The sequence below is a fragment of the Mirounga leonina genome, unplaced genomic scaffold (genome assembly GCF_011800145.1).
Source record: "Mirounga leonina isolate KUSES-001 unplaced genomic scaffold, KU_Mleo_1.0 Mir_126, whole genome shotgun sequence".
Taxonomy (NCBI): domain Eukaryota; kingdom Metazoa; phylum Chordata; class Mammalia; order Carnivora; family Phocidae; genus Mirounga; species Mirounga leonina.
The window spans coordinates 14,639,640-14,661,051 of NW_023270314.1; the positions used below are offsets into that span (position 1 = coordinate 14,639,640).

The 21,412-nt window shown below is 41.0% G+C and overlaps 1 protein-coding gene across 1 annotated transcript; it reads right to left on the reverse strand.

Moving 5' to 3' along the window:
- Positions 1–446: 446 nt before the first annotated feature.
- On the reverse strand, positions 447–20,439 carry HMGA2 (high mobility group AT-hook 2). Its single transcript, XM_035002884.1, has 4 exons — positions 20,329–20,439; positions 17,619–17,705; positions 6,994–7,044; positions 447–572 (listed from the first exon to the last, which is right to left on the reverse strand). Exons 1-4 carry the CDS (start codon positions 20,437–20,439, stop codon positions 447–449), a joined length of 375 nt encoding a protein of 124 aa, XP_034858775.1.
- Between the last annotated feature and the right edge of the window lie 973 nt (positions 20,440–21,412).

The following is a 21,412-nucleotide window of genomic DNA, read 5'->3' on the forward strand; positions in this document are numbered from 1 at the left end:
TTAAAAAAAAAAAACTTAAAATAAATGCAGATACCACCCTTAAAAACAGAACAAAAATATTTTCTTGAAGTATGGGGTAGTTTTACCTATGTTGCCTAGTAAAAAATACACACACACACACACAGAGACAGCATATTAATTGTATTTATCATGAGAATTTCTAATAGTTTAGAAATATATACTGCCATCATAAATACTTTGGGTAAACATAGGTAAATATGTGTATAGTGGTATGGATAAAGTCTTAAATATCTTTAACTATCATATAATTTCATATTCTTTGAATTCCATAACACCTGACATTTAATTAGAGCAGAATTGAGATAACTGTCTTAGGATTTTACTGAGCTGATTATTTTGTGTAGAGAAATAGGACATTTATCGGAACAACCTCCTTCTATAATTTGCCACTCAGTCAAGTGGGACAAAAACCTGTTCTTCCTTGATTATAGTCTGATAAGACCACATGGTTTTTGTGGAACTGTGGTGGTATCACCTGAGTGGCAGACCCCAAGGTCAATGGCTGTATAGTCGTGAATAGCCAGGATCTGGTAGAAGTTGGCTATGCCAAACTGAGCACGATGACAAAATAGGGCAGGTTATCGACCTCTTTTTTAAAGACTTCGTTTAACAGAATAATTAAGAATAGCATTTCAATAATCAAACAAGTAAAAAAGGATATTAATCTTGAATCAAAATATGAATGATCAAATCCAATTCTTGCCTTCGGAGTATGATTTATTTCTTAGTATTTTTATATTTAATCTTGCATTTTTGAAGAGTTATTTTAGTAAATTTTGCAGTAAGTTATTAAGAGAAAATAAAGTTAAATCACTTTTCTCCCAGAGAGTTCTATTAAAGTTTGCAAAGTACTCCATTTTTATCAGAAAATATGGCAAAGGAGATGGTTTCAGAAAACATGGCTTACCAGTTTTAAACACATTACATGCATCGGAAGACTCATATTTAAGTTACTGAGCATATAGCAAGGAGCCATGTGCTTTCGGGGAAACATCTCCATTTTTTAATGCTTGTTATTACTACAAGTTTTTAAGGGAAAATGGTTTTGCCTCCACACACTCCATTAGCAGTTCTTGATGTTATATCAAAGTCATTTCTTCCTCTCCGACTCCCATAAGAAAGTTACAAGTATCTGCAATATGCATTATTTGATATTTCTTTCTAAACATCAAAGTTATACTTCAGTTTAAACAAAGCAAGTGTTAAATTACAAATGGCTAAAAGTTAAAAAAGAAAAAAAGAGGGAACAAACATCTGGAGGGGAAAAGTCATGGAAATGAAAACCTAATGTTTGAACTTCAACATCAGATTCCCAGGTTCCTCAATGCACTAATACTTGGGATCTTTAGAAGAAATCCAAAGAGTTTTAATCAGTCTAGTTCATAATAGGTTTTATGCTGATTTAATTTCCTGTACTTGATCTTCACATCATCACTTAAGTTTCTAGATGTCTTCAAACTTGAAAAAACAAAAAGCCTTTGTTGCCTATCTAGAATCTTCCCATGTCTGACCAACAGCTGAAATTACATCACTTTCCTGTGCATCACAAGCTCTGAAAAGACAACCGCCTCTTCAAAAGAGATGGAATGGAAATGCATATTTTTACATCAGTGTACTGCACATACCCCATTACCAAATAAAGAGAACGAGCAACCCACCCCCAAAACAGCTGGGCTTCGTTAGTGACCAATCAAAGTTCAGCTTCAGCAACTCGTCCTTGATTCAATTTCTAGGTCAATCTCAGTATCTCCAGGGGGTTTGTTGGTTGGTCGGTCGGCTTTTTTCTTTACAAACCATTAATTCATATTGGGGTTATACTTCCCTTCTGTCCTGTTTCCTTTCTCATAAAGATATTCAGAAAACAAAACACCTACAAACATCTTTGTTCCTACTGCTTTATTCTTTATTATTCTATCCTTGCTTCTTTTCCTCCAGAAACACTTCCCCAAGCAACATCTGGATGGAGCCTTTCATCCTCCGGGTTCACATCTTCTTGAGCCTTCACTCCATTCTCTAAAACTTTTTCCAACTATTTTCCATCACTAACTCTGTTCTGCAATAAGCTCCCTTCCTAGGCAAAAACTGAGAAAGGCAAATATTAAATGCCTCGTCTCAACTGGCAGAAGGACTGACTAATGGAATTCTATGGAGATTCCAAGACACCAGCACATCTCTGGATGCACATATTGAGACACACAGGAGGAATCATACTTTTCAAATTGATGAACAACACATGACACCAAACCTCTACAATGAGAGGAGAGGCTTATAAGCTGCTATGTGCAATTTTTCTCTTAATTGAAAATAGATTTAAAATGTACTTCAGGATTATTTATAAGCAGTTCTTAAGCTTGATGATACTAAGCCTAGATACATTAAAGACATAATGATACCACTGAGGGTGCTTGGTTAGTTGGATGCATGACTGTCACCTTGCTCCATGTGTGTGACTACTGGTAGCTAGCTATAAGTAAGTAAGGTTTAGGCTGTTGGTGGTAACTACATGAAAATGTACAGTGGAATTAATCATAGTATCTAACATTATTTGAGCACTTGCATGTGCTATGCCTTTTATTAAGCCCTTTGCATGGGTGATCTTATTTAATCCCCACAACAACTCTGTGTATGAGAAATGTATCTGTCTAACAACTATGAAAAATATGCTGCTCTTACCACCTTTTTAGAGATAAGGAAACCAGATCTTTTAAAGGTCATGTAATTTGCTCAAGATTCCACAGTTAGTCAAGTGATGGGCCAGAATCTGAACCCAAGCCATCTGAATCCAGATCCTGAGCTCCCAACTGTAAGACCAGGAGGAAATTTAGGTCCCACCTCTCTCTCCTTCACCTCTCACCTCCTCCACACCAAGACATTTTTAAAAAGTAGAAGTCCAGACTAGCTCATTGAAGTAAAAGATCCAAAATCTAATTCAAACTCAGGGGGTTGGGGAGGGCACAAAGGAGAATAAAGGAAAGACTAGAAGTGCTCTTAATCAAAGTCCAGTTAATATACTCACTGGATTTGCCAATGGTCCATTCCCTCGCCTTAAGCAAGACTGATGCAAGTTTCTCCCCTACTTCTATACACGTACTTTTGGTTAGTCAACTCCTGAGTAGCCTACCAACTGCCGATTCCAATCACGTCAGGTGAGAGGGTTACCCTGCAGATGTTTTTTTCCAGGCCTGTTACCTGACACCGTAAGATTTGTAGGACATCTTTTTAAAAGTGAAAGAGCTTTAAAACAAAACAAAACAGCTCAGAAGAATACAGGGGTAGCAATTCGGCTTTTTGGTCATGTACCTAGGAAATCTAGTCAGTTCAAAAATCTATCTCTACCACAAGAAAATCGGTGAACGACACCGTTGGAAAGAACTGAATTTACTATGAGGTCCACGCCCATTGCCTATGGAAAATACAATAATTTATTTCTTTAGCACGAGCTTTCCTGCAAAGAACGCCACTGAACTGAAAGCCTCGCGGTGGCTGGCTTCACACTCTACCCAACAGAATATATACAAGCAAAGAGGAAACACACCGTCACGAAAAAATACACAATTTCCTTTTATTACCTCTTCTGAGTAGAACAACTCTTCTTTGGGGACCAAGTCAGGGAGCTGTAACAGTTCACCACACAGTATTTTCCATTCTCACAGCCAGTAAAAATTAGGAATCACCCCCATCAATGAGGATGACCCAGTTATTCCCAGAAAGCAAGGGCCTCCACGGTGGATGTCTCTCATGGGCTTCTGATCCAGCATGAAGATCAGATGCCTGGAATCCATATCTCCCTCCAATGAGTAAGAATCCATTAAGAAAAAAAAAAAAAAGCACCTAGGTCCTTGGCTGGAACACTGGCTGTGTAAAGATGAGTGGTGGGAAATAAAGCCATAAAGATAGGTGGGTGTAAACTGTGGGGGCCTTGAAAGCGCCAGGGCAGCTTGTAATTAATTCAGTGGCTGGCTGTGCAACCACAGAAAGTTTTGGAGAAAGAACGGTGACATGACTATAATCTACAGAGTTACTGGTGAACATTATAGGATACCCCAAGGGTAGAACAGGTTCAAGGTAGAATGACCAGCTAAGAGGCAAGCTATGGAAAGAATCTAAGTGTCCATCTACAGATGAATGTTTAAGGAGATGTGCGGGGGGGGGGGGGGGCGCGGTGTGTGTATGTGTGTGTCACATATGGGATGGAATATTGTTCAACCATGAGAAAGCAGGAAATTCGGCCATTGGCATGGATGGAATGTGAGGGCATTATGCTTAGTGAAATAAGTTAGAGGAAGACAAATACTGCATGATTTCACTTACAGGTGGAATCTAAAAAACCTAATTTTATAGACAGAGAGAGTGGGTTGGTGGTTGCCAGGAGTGGAGGGTGGGGAAAGTAAGGAAATGCTGGTCAAAGGACACAAACTTTCGGTTATCAAGTCTGGAGATCTAGCATGCGGATTATAGTTAACAACGCTGTATTATATGTTTGAAAGTTGTTAAGAGAGTAGATCTTAAATGGTCTCACCACCAAAAAAAAAAAAGAAAGAAATGGTAATTATGTGAGGTGATGGAGGCGTTAACAAATGTTACTGCAGTCATCATTTTGCAATACATAAGTATCAAATCAACGCTTTGTATTCCTTCAGTCTACACAATACTGTATGTCAACTGTCTCTCCATGAAGCTGGGGGACACAGGAGAGGCCACACTTGATGGAAGCTCTTGTGCCCGTTAACTTTCATTGTCTTTGCTTACAATTTATTTCATTTGAGCAACATTAATCTCATGACTTCAAAGAACTTACCATTTTCTATTATGTTGCATTTTAGAAAGTTTATACAGGTCTGCCTTCTCAAAGTTCTGACGCTTAGAAATTGGCAGACTTGTATTTACATGTACGCCAATACCAACCTGGTCAATGGCGTGCTCGCTAGCATACAATGGAAGCAGCACTTTTTGACTTCTGAGACTAAGCAGCTTTATCCTCATCTGCCAGAACACTCTGGGAACCTTGAGGGTATGTCAGAAGGCAGGCCATCTACCCTGAGACCACCAAGCTGGAAAGGCCATGTGTGTGGGTGTTCCTGTGGACATTACCAGATGCACCCAGACTTCAAGCCCATCTTGCAAAAGCTCCAGACCCGTGAGTGAAGAAGCCTCCAGAATGTAGGCTCCTAGTACTGGAGTCACCCCCAGCTGCTTGAGTCCTCTCACTGAGGCCCCAGACATCTGGAAGCAGAGACAAGGCTTTCTGCTGTGCCCTGTCCATATTCCTGACCCAAAGAATCCATGAGCATAATAAAAAGCTTTTTTTTAAAAAACATTAAGTTTTGGGGTGGTTGGTTCATCACTAATAGATAACGGGAACCATATGTACAACAAGAAAGGTGATAAACCCACCAGTTGTGGAGCCCACACTTGAAACATGATACTTAGGTCTGGGTGACATATTTCAAAAGATTCAAAAACAAACACACTCAGAAAAGAATAACAAGAATGTTCCTTTGGGGGAAAAAAAATGAAAGGACTGAAGATATTCAGACTAAAAAAGACAACAAAGGGTATGTGTTAATTGTCTTCAAATATTTGAAGGACTATCAGGAGTAAAAGTGAACACAATGACTCTGTATCTTCCCAGGAAGGAGGCCTGCTACAGGAAGGCAGGCAGAAGAATTTTCTAATGTTCAGAGCTTTCCAAGAAGGAAGAGGCAGCCTTAAGAAGTAGTGAGTTCCCTAACACTAAGGATCTCAAGCAGTCCAGATGATTACCACCTGGTAGGTAGGTTTGGAGAGAATTCATTTATTGACCAGAAAGTTGAATGAAATGCTCTTATTTTAAGGTTACATTGCAACGCGGAGATGTTTTTAATCTAAAGATCATCCCCATTTCCTTGTGCTAAGAAATCTAATCCCAACACATGTTGAGCAGAGGAAAAAAAAAATACAAGATGAATAAATTAAATGAAAGGCAATACCACAGTATAAATAGAAAGTGATGTAGAACTCTAGAGGAAAAGGAATGGCATACCAACAGGAAAATATAATCCAGCATAGCAGCAAAGACACTTAAAAAAAGATGAAGCATGAAGAATAAACCAGGGAAGAGAGAAAAGGACATCCAAAGATCCCTTTGCAGAAGAAACCTCGTATAGAGGATGTCCTTATCTTTCTTGAGAAATGGCTTTAGTCATTTTTAAGACTTTTCTCCTCTGTCAGTGGGAAAGACAGACCAAAAGAACATGGGTAGTGTAGCAGCAAAGGGAACAAGGCTGAAGTGGTAAAATGAGCGACGCTCTTCAGTGATCACTGGATTTCCGGCCTCAAGGAGCTACAGGATCTGTGTGCCTGTGGGATCAAGAGCACCTGCCTGGAAGCCACGGTCGCTAACGTCAGTCCGCAGGAATGACCACTAAGGGAAGCAAACAGATCTGAAACTAAAAACCTGGTTTCCTAAAAAGCCAACGTAAAAAGGAAAAACACAAGCCACCTCGAAAATGAGATGTGTCCAAAGCAAAAACCATGAAGGAAACAACAACAACAACAAAAAAAAAAGAAAAGAAAGAAAACGTTACAAAATTATCTCATACACATTTCATCTGAATTTTATCACCATTTGTAATCAACTTCCAAGGTTTCATAATACCCTTTAACCTTAGTTACTCAACCCACCGAACAAGTCATCTCATTGTTACCCCTGTTTGAAGGAAGAGTGGAAACTCTTTTCATGTTGATAAGAGATAGAAAGAGGAGTCACTCCCAGGAAAGAAAAGCATTGTGAGTAAACTCCTGGAGCCTAATGGTAAAGGGTGGTGATAATTCGGCGCTTGCCTTAACCCTTTCAAAGACTTATTGAACCAGAAGTCAGAAATACATGTAATTGATAAAATAAAAGTAATTTTCACTTAAAAAACGAAAAATAGAAAATTTTCATTACCAAAAAGAAAAAAAAGAGCCCAGAAATTATATCTGATTACTCACCCATTTCCTAGGTCTGCCTCTTGGCCGTTTTTCTCCAGTGGCTTCTGCTTTCTGCAAAATGAAAAAGGAAGTCATATTGTTTCCTACCTGACGTTATTTATAAGTGCTGCATCGAGGGACACATTCCAAGTAAGAATGTTCTGGTTTGCGATGAGGTATGGAGATTGCTTTAACAATCCCCTTCTCCATGAAGGCTCATCTTCTTCTCCATGTTGGAGTAGATCCTCCTTCCCGGGTGTTTCACTGCATGACGCACAGAGATATTTACGCATCTCTCACCCTCAAACACTCCCCTGGAATGATCTCCTCTGAAATGCATGAAAATGCTTTTAATAAGCCATTTTGCTTTTATTTCTATCCACAATAAAAAAAATACTCCCACATAACCATAAATATATAAATTATATAAAATACTCCTACATATCCACAATATAAAAAAATACTCCCACTATATCCATGATTTAGAAAAATCATGTCTCTTAAATGATTTTGTTTCCATGTCACCGTGAAAGTTATAAAAATTAAAACTGATATATTGCTTTACAACTTACAAAGCACTTCTACCTACATGGCTAATCAAAAGTAAGTCTAAAGTAAGTAAGAATACATAGGCTTTTAATGAAAAAAAAAAAAAAACCCAAACATTTGCATAGTTCTACATAGTTAATTTCCTATTCCTTGCCAAAAACAATCACGTGTCAATCAATTCATTTAAAGCAGAGAGAGATTAAAAAAAAAAAGTTGGCAGAAATGGTCAATGTTTGTCCCTATGATGGAAACTAGGGGTGCCAAAAGTAGTAATTAATAAAAATGCATATTATTATCAACAAGTCCCCACTCAACACAGACCTGACATGAATATATTTCCAACTACCTTGAGAGTTTGTTTTATTGCTTCAAAGGAGATTTTTTTCTGGTATCACAGTTGTTTTTGCCTTTTGAATCAAATTTTAACATCTATAAAGTAATTTCCCTATGTTTATGACCCCTACTCCAATCCCCAAATACACCAAAACACACATACACACACACGACAAACATCTTCTATAAAAACATATGTTTATACTTTGCAGGATAAAGAAAAGTTAGTACACACTCTTCTATATATAAGAATCATCCCAAGGCTATAGAAACACAGTAATACAGGTAACCTGAGCCAGCATAAGTTGTTTTGCATTGTGCTTTTGTTACCTAAGTTAGCAGCCAGTAGGTACTTGGTACAGTGATATTAAAATTACCTGTTATAACTGTCTACACTGCCAAGTGAGAGTCTCTTCTTTCTCTCTTCAATCTGCCTTATAAAAAGAGATGGAGATAGATGATAGATAGATAGATAGATAGATAGATAGATAGATAGATAGATAGATAATAAATAGATACAGATAGATACACACACACACACACACACACAAAATAAGCCACAAGATTCCTCACAAATAGTATCTCACTGACCTGGCATTACTAACCAACAGGTCCTAGGAATTAACCCAAATTCTGTATGATTATAATACTGTTAGTTCACATTTATTGAGCACATGTGTTATTTTCATCTTTAATCTTCACAACAGCCTTATAAGGTAGGTATTACAACTTCTCTTATTTTGCTGATGAGCAACCAAGTCTTAGATAGTTGAGGAAGGTCACACACAAAGGCGGTACAGGGCATGCCTGGGAGCCTGGGATTCGAGCCCCAGGTTCTGTTGGCCTCTAGAAACTGGCTTCCTCCCCTCCTAACAATACTACCTCCCCTTAGCATACGCGCATTCGCTACCATATGGAGATATTTTAGTCAACTAAAATTGTCGCTGACTCAGCTAATTTCCCTGAACAGAAGGAAATCTGGTAGCCTTTAAGAGCTCAGTCTAACTGTGAGGTTTGGGCACCGTGGGTCATTTACTACCTGTGCATGGGCTCATTTATTGTCAGGGGTTAGCGGCACTGTCTTACCTTTAGTCATAGGGCATGAATTAAATTAAATGAAAGCCAGGAGTACCCAGCGAATCACACACTCTTTCTGAGTGCTGTCTTAGGGAGAGAGAGTTGTCTTAAGAGGAACACAGACTCTACTTTGGAAAGCTTGGATTCAAATCCCTGCTCTGCCGGTTTAGCTTTATGACTTTGGGCAGGTCCCTGAAAAACCTTAATTTGGTTTCATGTGTGACATGGAGAGAATGCCTCCTGGGAGGATCGAAGTGCCCACCATAACTGCAGTGCTCAATCAATGCTCTCCACTCCTAACAAGATGGAGCTCTTCAAGGGAAGTTTTCCTTCAAGTCAGTCCACTCTCAAAGAAGGTTCAGTCAATGCAAATATTCCATTACACCCATCTGTCACCTTTAGAATGAAGCTTTTAAGAAACCCTTTGGCTAGTACACAGTGAGTTATAGGAGTAAAAAATTCCCTAATACAGAAGCAGTGTCTGATTTAATCTTTGGGATCAACTGTGAGATTGCACAGTTTACCCAGTAGTAAATTACACAAACATGGAAGATAGAAATCCTTTTTAATGGGCACAGGGATGGTAGGTGGCATTAAGAGGAGGAGGTTATTGACCTTCAAGGCTAGACAGTGCCACACCAAGCTTTCTCGGTACAGTTGTTATGTTTCAGGGGCCATGATGGGATCCGGGCGTATCTAAAATCTGCTAAAGAGAAGGTTGTTTTCTAAAAAGGGTTTCACTGCATTTCAAAGTCAGAGAAAGCAAATCTCTCCAAGGGAGAGAAAGCCCTGCAAATAAGAGGACTTTAAAATGAGCATCTCATTGACAAAAAGCCTATTCAAAAATAAAATTCGCACCATTAACTAAAGGGCAAAATATCACAATTATCACTTGGACTTGTTAAAAGCAAACTGGCTCCTTGGTCTTCAGGCCAGTGTTACATGTAAACTGAAACCCTCTTCGGAGTCTACATCTAGAAGAAACACATTAACCGTGCTGTGTGGCGTCGATCGGGGAGGTTTTCATTGTTCTTTAAAACCCACATTATTTAATCATTCTGATCAAACTTCACAGAGGCTGCAAAACAAGTTAGGATTTTAGTTTGTAAACCAGAAAAGATCCAGGGTTTTTATATAGAGGAAAACACTGGCTTTGAACTTTTTTCCTGTGTTTAATGCTCTTCAGAATATTATTTTTCAATAGAAGATAAACAAAACATTTCAGGGGCTTGTTTTGTTTTTAATACATCAGCACACACAATACTGTGGGAGTATATATTTGGTTTCCCTTCACCAGAGTGGAATTTGGTTCTATACTATAAACCCATGTATCATTGAGACAGTAACTTGTTCTAAGTATTTACAGCTTATGGGCGTGGACGGGTGGGTGTGGGGAAAGAGGCTGGGAATCCTGCATTTGTAAAGACGGAGATTTCAGACTACGGCCCCACGATTTTGCAAATACTTGCAATTACCACATCATATCTTGTTAGAAGTGTTATTTATTCCTTGCTTATTTTCATATTTTGCCTTTTTTAAAAAAAGTTTAGATTCGGAACAGTATGTTTAATTGTATAATATGCTTAGAAGCAAGTTCATGAGGGTTGGGAAGAATGTTAAGTGGGAAATGTAATTTTTCCTCTTTCTAAGAAGTCTGGTACTCCAGGCTCTTACATGTACTCCACACTAAAAAAAAAAAAAAAAATTAATTGAAAAAGGAAATTCATCTAACAAATATAACTCTTAAGCTTGGAAACAGTGCTTACATTAGTGCCTGGTACATAAGATGTGCTCACACACTTACTGAATGAAGAAGGAAGGAAAGAGAGAAACACTGGTGTTTATATTCCGTGTGTCTTATTTCCTTCTTGCCGTCAGAACTCTGCAGCATTTTGTCTAGACCCTTTATTGAACAAATAAGAAAACTGGATGTGTTCTGATCTCTAAAGACATAGCCCTGTGGGTTTTGGGGGTCAGAAGTCTGCGGGGGAGGGTATTAGCTGCAGTAGGCACCCATTTCGAATCCCTTTAAAAGTTTGTAGAGAACTACTCTCCAAAGGGTTTCTTGAAACTTAACTTCTAACCTGCCTTTCAGGTTACTGGACATAACATAACCAACGCTGTAGCAAATATTTTACAAAATAACCTACAGCACATAGCAGTGGAAAGATCATAAGCATTAGAGTGAGATTTGAATTCAAGCCCAGGTGCCATCATTTTCTAGAGCTGAACATTAGACATGTCACAGTTTACATCTTGGAATCAGTTTTCCCATTTGTGAGATGAAGACCATACTATCTACATCAGAGGATTAAGGAGCTAATACATGTGTAAGATGCCTCACAAAATCTCCAGCATGTGGTAGGTACTCAAATGTAATTTCTTCTCTCCCTCCATATTTTAAAATGCTACCCTTAAAAAGAATACCTCCCAATTCTGAGTGATTTTTCTGAGCATTATCTTGCATTATCTTACTTAAATAGGACAGCTATTACTTGCTCAGTTTCACAAAATGTGAGATTAAGCCAACTGCCCACGTTCGTAAGTAGCGAAACTGAGACCCAATGTGATTTCAAGGCAATAAAGGGTCTGTTCTTCTGGGAGATATTTCATATAAAATAAAAGAGCCATGGGCAGATTTAAAAAAAAGAAAAGAAAAACTTCTAGGGTGAAAATCAAATGAGTCATTAAAAGTAAAACATTTCCAAGTTTCCTATAAAGACATAGAGAATTGCTGAGATTGGAAACTAAGAGAATTATCCAATTCTGACTTCTTGGTCAAATTTAGATAGCTATTAATTTTTGTTACTTTAAATGCTCTCATCACATTTTATATGCACTGTGATAATGCATGAAAGCCCAAACTCCCTCACCCCAAATCAATCAGTGCCTCTGCACACACACCAAAAAACAAAAGCTAGAAAAATATTTGGGCATAATACCTTGTTTTGTTTTCATGTATCTTTATCTTTACAGATACATTTTTTTTTTTTAAAGATTTTATTTATTTGAGAGAGAATGAGATAGAGAGAGAGAGCATGAGAGGGAGGAGGGTCAGAGGGAGAAGCAAGCTCCTTGCTGAGCAGGGAGCCCGATGTGGGACTCGATCCCGGGACTCCAGGATCATGACCTGAGCCGAAGGCAGTTGCTTAACCAACTGAGCCACCCAGGCGCCCCTTTACAGATACATTTTTAAGACGGAGACCTGCAGACCGAAGAGCATATGGAGCGAACTATCCAACGTCTAGAAAGTCACATTTTATTCCTTTCAGTTGTTCTTTTAAACATATAAACAGTGCAGATCAATGTGCACTGGCATTAAAATCAACTGGAATCATCCAACAGGCTAAGCACTGAGTAGTTCTCATTTTACTTTTTTGATAATCCAGTTCTGTGGGGCTCCAACTTTTAAGTGCAACCATCTTCAGTCTTCAAAGGATGTTGCGAGTTTGCCATCCCTCCGTATTTTACAATAGGAAATAGAAGTGAATTCTATCGCCCACTGTCGTTCATGCTCATTTTACCCAAGGAAGCCCTTATTGTCAACTCTCCTGTCATTATTTACACACGCCTGTCTTCACCTACACAAACACTAACTTAAAGCCAAGGCCAAAATGACAGGAAGAGCTACTTTCAAAGTTTAAGATTCTCCTCCTTTAAACCATCGTTCTACCTTTTTTGTAATCAGAAGAATCAATAGTTATGATACAAGAGTTGACAGCGGTTACCTTCTTTTTTTTTTTTTTAAAAGATTTTATTTATTTATTTGACAGAGAGAGAGGCAGCAAGAGAGGGAACACAAGCAGGGGGAGTGGGAGAGGGAGAAGCAGGCTCCCCACTGAGCAGAGAGCCCGATGCGGGGCTCGATCCCAGGACCCTGGGATCATGACCTGAGCCGAAGGCAGACGCTTAACGACTGAGCCACCCAGGCGCCCCGACAGCGGTTACCTTCTGAGCAAACTGCCCCCTACATCACCCTGGAGAAAAGACAATGACTGTACCATTCCTCTCTCAGTCAATCCGAAGATGCCATGCAAAACTGTTCAGTGTCTTAAAACAACAGAGAACAAAGCAATACCCTAAAATAGAATTACTTTTCAACCTTTTTCTCCTGAGTAGAACAAAAATTCATAACTGGAGGTTTTAGAATCTAGGATAGTGAAACTCACTATTCTACCCTTGTGCCAAGCTAAGTGGTTCCAAGGTGAGCGCTGAAAACCACAGAGGGTGAGCTGACAAGACACGACAGGTTGGAATGTCTTAACGGACATGAAATGCTCTTCAGCCTCCATCTAGTCTCAAGAAAGAACTGAAACACAATTGAATACCAGTCTAGGATGCTCTATCTCCTTAGCAGAATGATTGGTTGAGACTTTGAGATAAAAATGAGCCACGTTGTGGGTCAGTCAAAGCAATGAGGAGCTCTGGATGGTAAGTTCAGAAGAATGATAGCTTCCAGAAAATTAAAACTATGGGTCCCTTGAAGTAAAGTTACTTTGTGAAAGAATCCAAACGTGTTTGAATTGCCCATATTTGGATCATAATCTGTGATGACTCAAAGGCATCGCCAGATAGAATTTACTGATGCATTAAGGCTTGGTCCTCCCTGGCAAAATGAAGTGGACATAAAAGAAAAAAGAGTCAATTGCTTAGGTAAATCAGCATAAAATATCAAGATAATGGAGACAACACTTAGGCTTTACTTAATTCCACCCATCTGGGTACAAGTGTATAACTCAGATAGGGCCCTGAATCCCAGTGGAAATTACCATTCAAACACACAGGAATCAAACAAAATCATTCTAGTCACATAGAAACCATAGCTGGAACTGTATGACAACTTCCAATGCCCATCCTTCCATGACTTACCTAATAATGATGCCTTTGGTTACTCTCTTCATTTGGGCCTATTATATTCTGAAAAAAATCTTGTCCTCACTCAGCATCTATGCTCTAACATTTATTTCTCTGAAATGATGAATAAAACCTACAACCTCTCATCACAAAATACCTGTGCTTGGTGTTAGTAATCATTTATGAAAAGTCAACCACATTTCTAAGAACACAATCAGAAAAAAGCACAAATCTGCCTTTATAGGGTCCAATCAATACCAGACCTTTTTTTGTACAAGCAAATGGAAGATACAGATCAAATGTTTACCTGAACACCTTACTTGAAGTGTACATACTTTACCTAGATGATATTTTCATTCTGCACCTTGCTCTCTAGCTCTGGCCATTCCACCTAGAGTCAAAAGGAAGTTCAAGCAAATCTATGACACTATGAAGTAGGGCTGTCTCACACCTGAGATCTTTTTATATGCCATTTCCTTCTATTAAAATTTAATTCAGTCTCAGAAAAAAGTTTTTGTCCTGAAAGTACCTGAATGAGAATTGGCTTGAGGCTTACAGATGAACTTGACTTTGACCTTAAACACTGGAGAATGAGTGACAACCCCTCCAGTATTCTCTCATGATTACAAAGCCACAGCAGAAACCCTAAACACACAGATTATATCTTTCTCTTCTCTAAACAGGCAAAATGCAAAAATACAAAGTATTTCCATCCAGCACAAACATGAGAAGAAAACAAAACAAAAAAGAAATTGAGAGACAACTGGTCACAGGTATATCTCAAATTAAAACATAAATTACAAGGTCAAGACACACACACACACACACACACACACCAATAAATTATTTATTCAGGAAAACATTAACTTCTGATTTCTTTTATTAAGATAGCAATATGAAGCGGGTTCAGGAAGAAATTTTGAGCACTCAAATTGGACTCCTCAGGAATGACTAGAATTGCTACATAATGGTCATCCATGGGAATCTGTCATGATGGAGCATAAGCAGATTGAAGAATTATTACCTTCTCTTCCAAAAGTTCCAAGCAGAACAAATTGTGCTTTTATAAATGTTTGTTTTATATATTACACAAATCAATTTTATATTGAATATGGCCTGAAATTAAAGTGCTAGCTAATTGAGTAGTTGTCCACTTGGTCTTGCAACATTCAGCGTGCATTGTCAAGTTTCACATTGCTAATTTTCCAACAAGCAGTTTTGTTTTCAAATGCCCCAAGGCCAATGACTGAGTCCAAACACAAACTTTGTAAGTAAAGAAACTCCAAGCAGCAAGAAATTTTAAACACACAACATCATCAGGATTCCAGTGTATGTTGCATCTCTTCTAATTTTAGAGTTCTGTTCTCCTATATACTTACCAGTTGTGTTTTGTATTTTTCATTGGGATGAATCTCAGTTTGCACAAGAATACCCAATTTATTAATCATAGGAGACTTCTCAATCTACACTGGTCAGTCTGGAAGGGTATGTTTATCTTACATGTTATGAACAATATAACTTTTTCTGAAAAAGATTGCTTCTCAAAGTCCTAACATGTTTTGTCAGAGCACAATATATGTTTGACAAACAAATTTATGTTTGATAATCATGTTTACATAGTATAGTAACAAACTCAATAAATACTGATTTGAAAGTGAAAATACCTTAAGTTTACACATGCCATGAACAATTCATCAATGTCATTCATTATTTTGCAAAGTATTATCTTCTCCAAATGAAGCGTAATTTATAAAACTGAAGAAATATAACAGTCGTGTTAAGGGCAAATGTATTTACTCATTTTTACTAGAAGGGACTTTTATGCCAGAATTTTGTGAAATAATTTTGTCTGGATGAATGAAAGATATCAGGGAAAGATTTCTGTGGGAAAAAGAAAATCAATTTCTGTTTTAGAAGTTGTAATAATGTATACATATACATGAAGAATTATCAGAAAGATGAGTAGCCTAGCAGGATCGTTTGTAAATGCCTATTACTAAAACAACTAAAAATAAATCAAACCTTACTTGGGAGGAGACCAACTTTTTTGTTATTTTGCTTTAGGTAGTAAATTAGACACAAGTCTCAGGTTTCCTTGTGTCAATAAAGATTTTGTTAGTCAGTGGTAAACTTTTCAAAATGAAGAGAAGCATCTCTTTACTCATTCAAAAAAATGTGCTACAGTGAAATGTGAAAGATGAGATTCATTTTCTTATTTTTGCTTAAAATTTTAAATCAATTATTTATGATGAGATATACAGATTTCTTCCTGGGAGATGTAATGATGCATTTTTCAGAGCAATTACATCAGAGTTTCAATGTTTGTTAGCTACCTACCAAGATATTCCTTTGCCATTTCATTAGAGTAAAATTAAGTTAGGTAAATCCCACACTTATGCAACATTGAAAAACTCCTTTGTTAAATTAGCTCCTTTCAGCTAATTTCATAAACCAGGTAAAAATGTAACAAATAGGAAATATTCATATTAGAAATATCAGATTATATACTGTCAGTTCTAAATGACAAGGTAATTTAGAGCTACTTCAAAGCTTATTGATGAAATGTGGGTCACAATTAAATCTTCACTCTGTGAAGCAGTTATATTTAAATACATTAGAAATCTGCTCCTTCACTTCAGCTCTGTTTAAGATTATTAAAGTAAAACAGACAAGAACTCATAGTTACTCCCTAAACAACTTTTATATGTATCCCTGGTTGCTATGGCAGTTTCTAATACTGAAAACGATCACATCTAACATGGTTAGTGCCCACAGTCACAGAGAAAACCACACAAAACATTAGCCCCCAAAGATGATCTTATAGTCCTTTTTAAAAATTGCTGTACATGATGTACTCAAATCTACTAAAAGGTATACCATAATTTACTTCTGGATTTTGAGCCTTTGTTTTCAACTAATATACAGCCCTACAAATAAAATACAGAAACTTTTTTTGATTTCTTTATAAAGTTTTAAAAAAGTGAGTTTTATATTCATCTTCGCTTCTCTGTACGTGCATTGACCCTGAGATACTTCCTCTTTGCTAGCTCAAATACAACCAACATTACGTTACTTTAAACTGCAATTTAAAATTTATAAATAAAAACACTGGAACTTATACCAGACTGGGTTCTATCCTGCCCCAAAATACACAATAAATGAATCAAATACTTGTTTAAAAAAACTTCTCATTGTCCCATTTAGAGCATTGCTATATCACCTGATGGAAAAGCATTTTGAGAGATTATGATGTATTATATTGCAAGTTTATTGTAAGCAAACAGCATACTTTACCATCACATTTAAATCTGTAAAATTCATGAAAATTTTTTTTCCAGTATCCCATCACTGGATTTACTTCTAATTATCATTTGGCAAAGTACTTAACCTTATGGAAGGATTTGGTTTTGCAGTAATCATGTAAATAAGCACAAAGTAAATCAATCTTTATTATTTTTGAAGGAAATTGCAAACAACACCATCAAGCAAATCCTATAGTTCAGATTTATTTTTAACTCTTTCACAACCGGTGCAGATCTTAATTGCGCCTTTCTCCACTCCCCCTCCTCACCCTCCCAGCCCCGGTTTTGAGTTTCATATTATTTGGTGATTGTTTATTTAAGAACAACACTGGAAGCATCTTCATAAACTTTTTATGCTAAGCAATTATGCTTAGAAATCTTAACTTTGCTTGGAAATGGTAAAGGTAGGAAATGAGTCTTGGGTTACCCAGTTGGGACAAATCCTTAGGTTTGGATCTAGAATGGGAAAATTACAGGGAAGTTCCTGTGGTCATGGAGAAAGTTGGGGGGACTTAACTTGAGAAATCTCACCTTTTGAGCTGCTTTGGAGGGACTCTTGTTTTTGCTGCCTTTGGGTCTTCCCCTGGGTCTCTTAGGAGAGGGCTCACCGGTTGGCTCCTAAGTGTGGGGGGGAAAAAATGTTGTTGTGGAAGAATGTCTGAAAGAAATTGACCCTGACTCTATAGTTATATTTTTTGCATGTGCTGCTCAAAAGAACTGTTGGAACACATTCAGTAGGAGCATAAATGGAATGATGATGGTACTGAGTTTACAGAAAGAGGAAATAACTATACTTTTAATCCCAGGGTTCAAGAAGGAAACTCTATTTTGCATATGAAAACTAGATTCTGTTTCAACTCTAAAAAGGTAACAAAGGCTGACAAGGTTGCATGGTTTAGGAAGAAAGCTACACAGTTTTAAGGTGTAAAATATGAAATGGTTATGCATTTGGCAACTTATAAATCCTTTACAGGAATGCTACTACCCATTGTACTAGCATTTCAAACAACAGAAATATGAAGCTAACATCATAAATATTTCAACAATCTTCCCTATTGAAAAGATGGTTTTTAATCATCTCTGCGTATCTGCATTGTAGGTCAATTATGACTCAATCAACACATTGAGTGAAGTATTGGAGCAATTATCCAAGATCTTCAACTCAAAATAACTCCATTCCCCCTAAAATTTCCAAATAATTATGGTAAATCTGTTGTGGGAGGTTTTGCTTGAATTATCTAGGTAATTGCTTCAGTTCTCCACTTCCTTTTGGAGTTGTAGGCATGGTCTGTAGCCTAAATTTAAATGTCTTTTGATAAAAATTAACATTTTCTCCAAAACTTGCTTTTGAGAAAACTCTTACGGTGGGGGGAGACTGGAGAAAACTAAAAGAGGGAAAAAATGGGGGAGAATGGAAGTGTCTGGGAAGGAGAAATTGAAACTATCAATAGGTTTAGCAAAGCTTTGCCAAGTAGTAAATACTCAAGTGGTTAAGAGAATGCGATGATTAATATTCCAGATCCTAAAATATTTATCCAGTGAATCATCAATTTACATTTCATTCAGATTCGGTGATTAAACGGGACTAACTAACTTAAAACGCATGAACGTCTTCAATGAAAATTCGCATCCTATTTGGAGACTCTGGGGAAGGTTCCCTGCAAGCTTCTGTGGGACCGCTAGCGCCAGTGGGCACATCCGGAGCAAACACACCGGAGACACATTCTTCTTTCTTTGTGAACTGCCTTAACTCAAAGGTAAAACCTCCAATCACCTCCAGATCCCATTGCAATTTCTTTTGGATTCTTTTTTTGGAGGTGGGGGACAATTCGAGTTAGAGAGAGCTGGGTGGCGGGTGGGAAACAAGGGGTGGGGGGGAGGGCAGAGACTTCCCGGGAGGTGTAAAACAGGATCCTAACGCGGTTTTAAGTGTCGCTTGGGCAGAGCGGGAAAACTCAGGGGCCTCTAGATTGGCTTGTTTCCTTTGATGATTTCAAAAAGGTATATAACCCTTTCAGTTTTTCTAAAACGCTCTGGCAAGCAAACATTGTTCGATTTCCCCCCACCCTGCTCTCGGGCAGCTTTGGGACTCCGGGATTATTTTCTAATCGGCCTATTTGCCGTGAAGGAAGCGCTTTAAGGCCAAGGAACGCAGGAGAAGTTTTAAAGCCCGCGGAAGCGGAGTTTAAATGTTCTCAATAGACACGTCCCGCTCCAGCCTTGCCCGCCGAGGCTTGGAAATTGCAGCGAACAAAACCCCCCGCCCTGGGCGCTGCGCGCAGCTCTGCAAGCGCCTGCTGCACGCTTAATTGGTTGCATCCGCAGACAAAACCCTCCACTCCGCGGGGTCCCGGGCGCCCCTCGATCGTCCGCTCCCCAACCCCCAACCACTCGCCCCGGAGTAGTACTTTTAATGTCAGCTCGGAGGCGCGGGATCCAGGAGCAAAAGGGGGACCGGGCGCCTGGCGAGGAAGTGACCCAGCTACCGTGCACACTCTCGGACACTGCTTTCCGCCGCGCCCATGGCCAAACGAGTTAATCCCGTCCCGTGAGGACCCAGGCTCCCCTGAAGCCCCTTTCCTGGGACACCTCTGCGGCAGCCAGCAGAGCGGCCGCCGCGCCGCATTTAAAGAGCCCTAAGAGGACCGGGCGGGCCCACGAGCTCTTTGTCGGGAGGGAGCGAGTCTCGAGCCACCGAGAACTTGGGGAAGGCGCCAAGGGGGCGGCCGCGGCGCGCCAGTCCCGGGCCCGCGAGCAGTCCCGGTTGGCGGGAGAAACAGCCTCCGGCCCCCAGGACTTCAGCCCCTCCAACCCTGAGCCGCCGCAGCACCCCTGCGCCCCCGCAACGCCCCCCCTTCACCTCCTTCCCCCCGCGCAACTGTAAAGCGGCTCGGAAAGTGCCCGGCGAGCCCTGGGTTGTCTGACCCCGGCCGCTTCGTCACGAGGAGCCATCGCGCCACTCGGGGCCGTGCACAATAGCGAAAGCCCGAGGACGCGCTGCGCCCGACCCCACCTCCCGCCGCCTGCCGCGGTGCCCCATCTCCCCGCCCCGAGGAGCGCGGGCGCCCCGGGGCTTAGCCGCGCACTCGCGCCGAGGACTCCGCAGCCCGCCCCCACGGCCGGCCGGCAGCGCGCCGCCGCCGCCGCCGCCGGACTCCCGCGCTCGGGTCGCCGCGCGTCGCGGGGCCCTGGCGGAGGGAGGGGAGGTGGGCTGCCGCCCCCACCCCGCCCGCGTACTGACTTGCTGCTGCTTCCTGGGGCGGCCGCGTCCTCTCTTCTGAGGCGCCGGGGCGGCAGGTTGTCCCTGGGCTGAAGTGGACGGCTGCCCGGCGCCTTCCCCGCGTGCGCTCATCCTGCCTCCCGCCGCCGCCGCCGCCGCCGCTTCGCCTCCGCCGCCCCAAATGTGCCCAGCACCTTTCGGGAGACCGGGCGGTAGGGCTGGTGAATGAGGCAGGGTGGGCGAGAGCTGGCGTGCTGCTCGGGCTGCTGCTGCTCAGGCTGCCGCCGCTGCCACCATCAACACCGGACGTCCAGCGGCTGCCAAAAAGAGAGAAGAGGGGAGGAGGAGAAGGAGGCGCTGCTGGTGGCGGCGGCAGCGGTGGGTGGGTGCCGGAGGTGGAGGTGGCGGTGGAGGTGGAGGTAGCGAGAGGAGGGGGAAAGCGAAGGAAAGGGAAAAGAGGGTTTGAAGTCGGGAGGCTCCCCTCTCGGTTTGGGATCGGGAGTTGCGGTCACCGGTAGCACTTCGGAAGCGGCTTGGAAATGGAAGAGACTTGGAGTGGATTGTGTCCCTTGAAATGTTAGGCGGGGAAAGAATTCCTCCTCCTCTTCCCCCCCGCTCCGCGCTCGCAGAGCAAGAAAGAGAAAGAGAGAGAGAAAACAAATAGCGCCTTGGGCAGTCGGAAAGCAAAAGGAGGATGGGGAGATGCGGCCGGGATCGGGTCGGGCACTGAGCGCAGGCAAAGGACGGAGCAGTGGGTGGCACCGCGCCTCCTCGGGTGGCGGGGGCAGGCGGCAGCGGCACCGGAGAGTCGGAGGGGGACGGGCTGCTCGCCCCTGCGTCCTGCACCAAGCGCGCGCTGCCCGGGCTGGAAGTTTTCTGAGTTCCTGCCCCGGGATTCAAGTGGGAAGAGAGAGAGAGAGACAGAGAGAGTGAGTGTGTGTGTGTGTGTGTGTGTGTGTGTGTGCGCGCGCGCGCGCGCTTGGGGAGGGGGCGGCGGGATTGGGGGGGGGAGTGCCCACCTCTAATCGTGGGCGGATAAAGGGGAGGGGGCTGCGCAGGAGGAATAGTACGAGGAGGAGGGAGGCCAGGCGGACCGCCGAGCCAA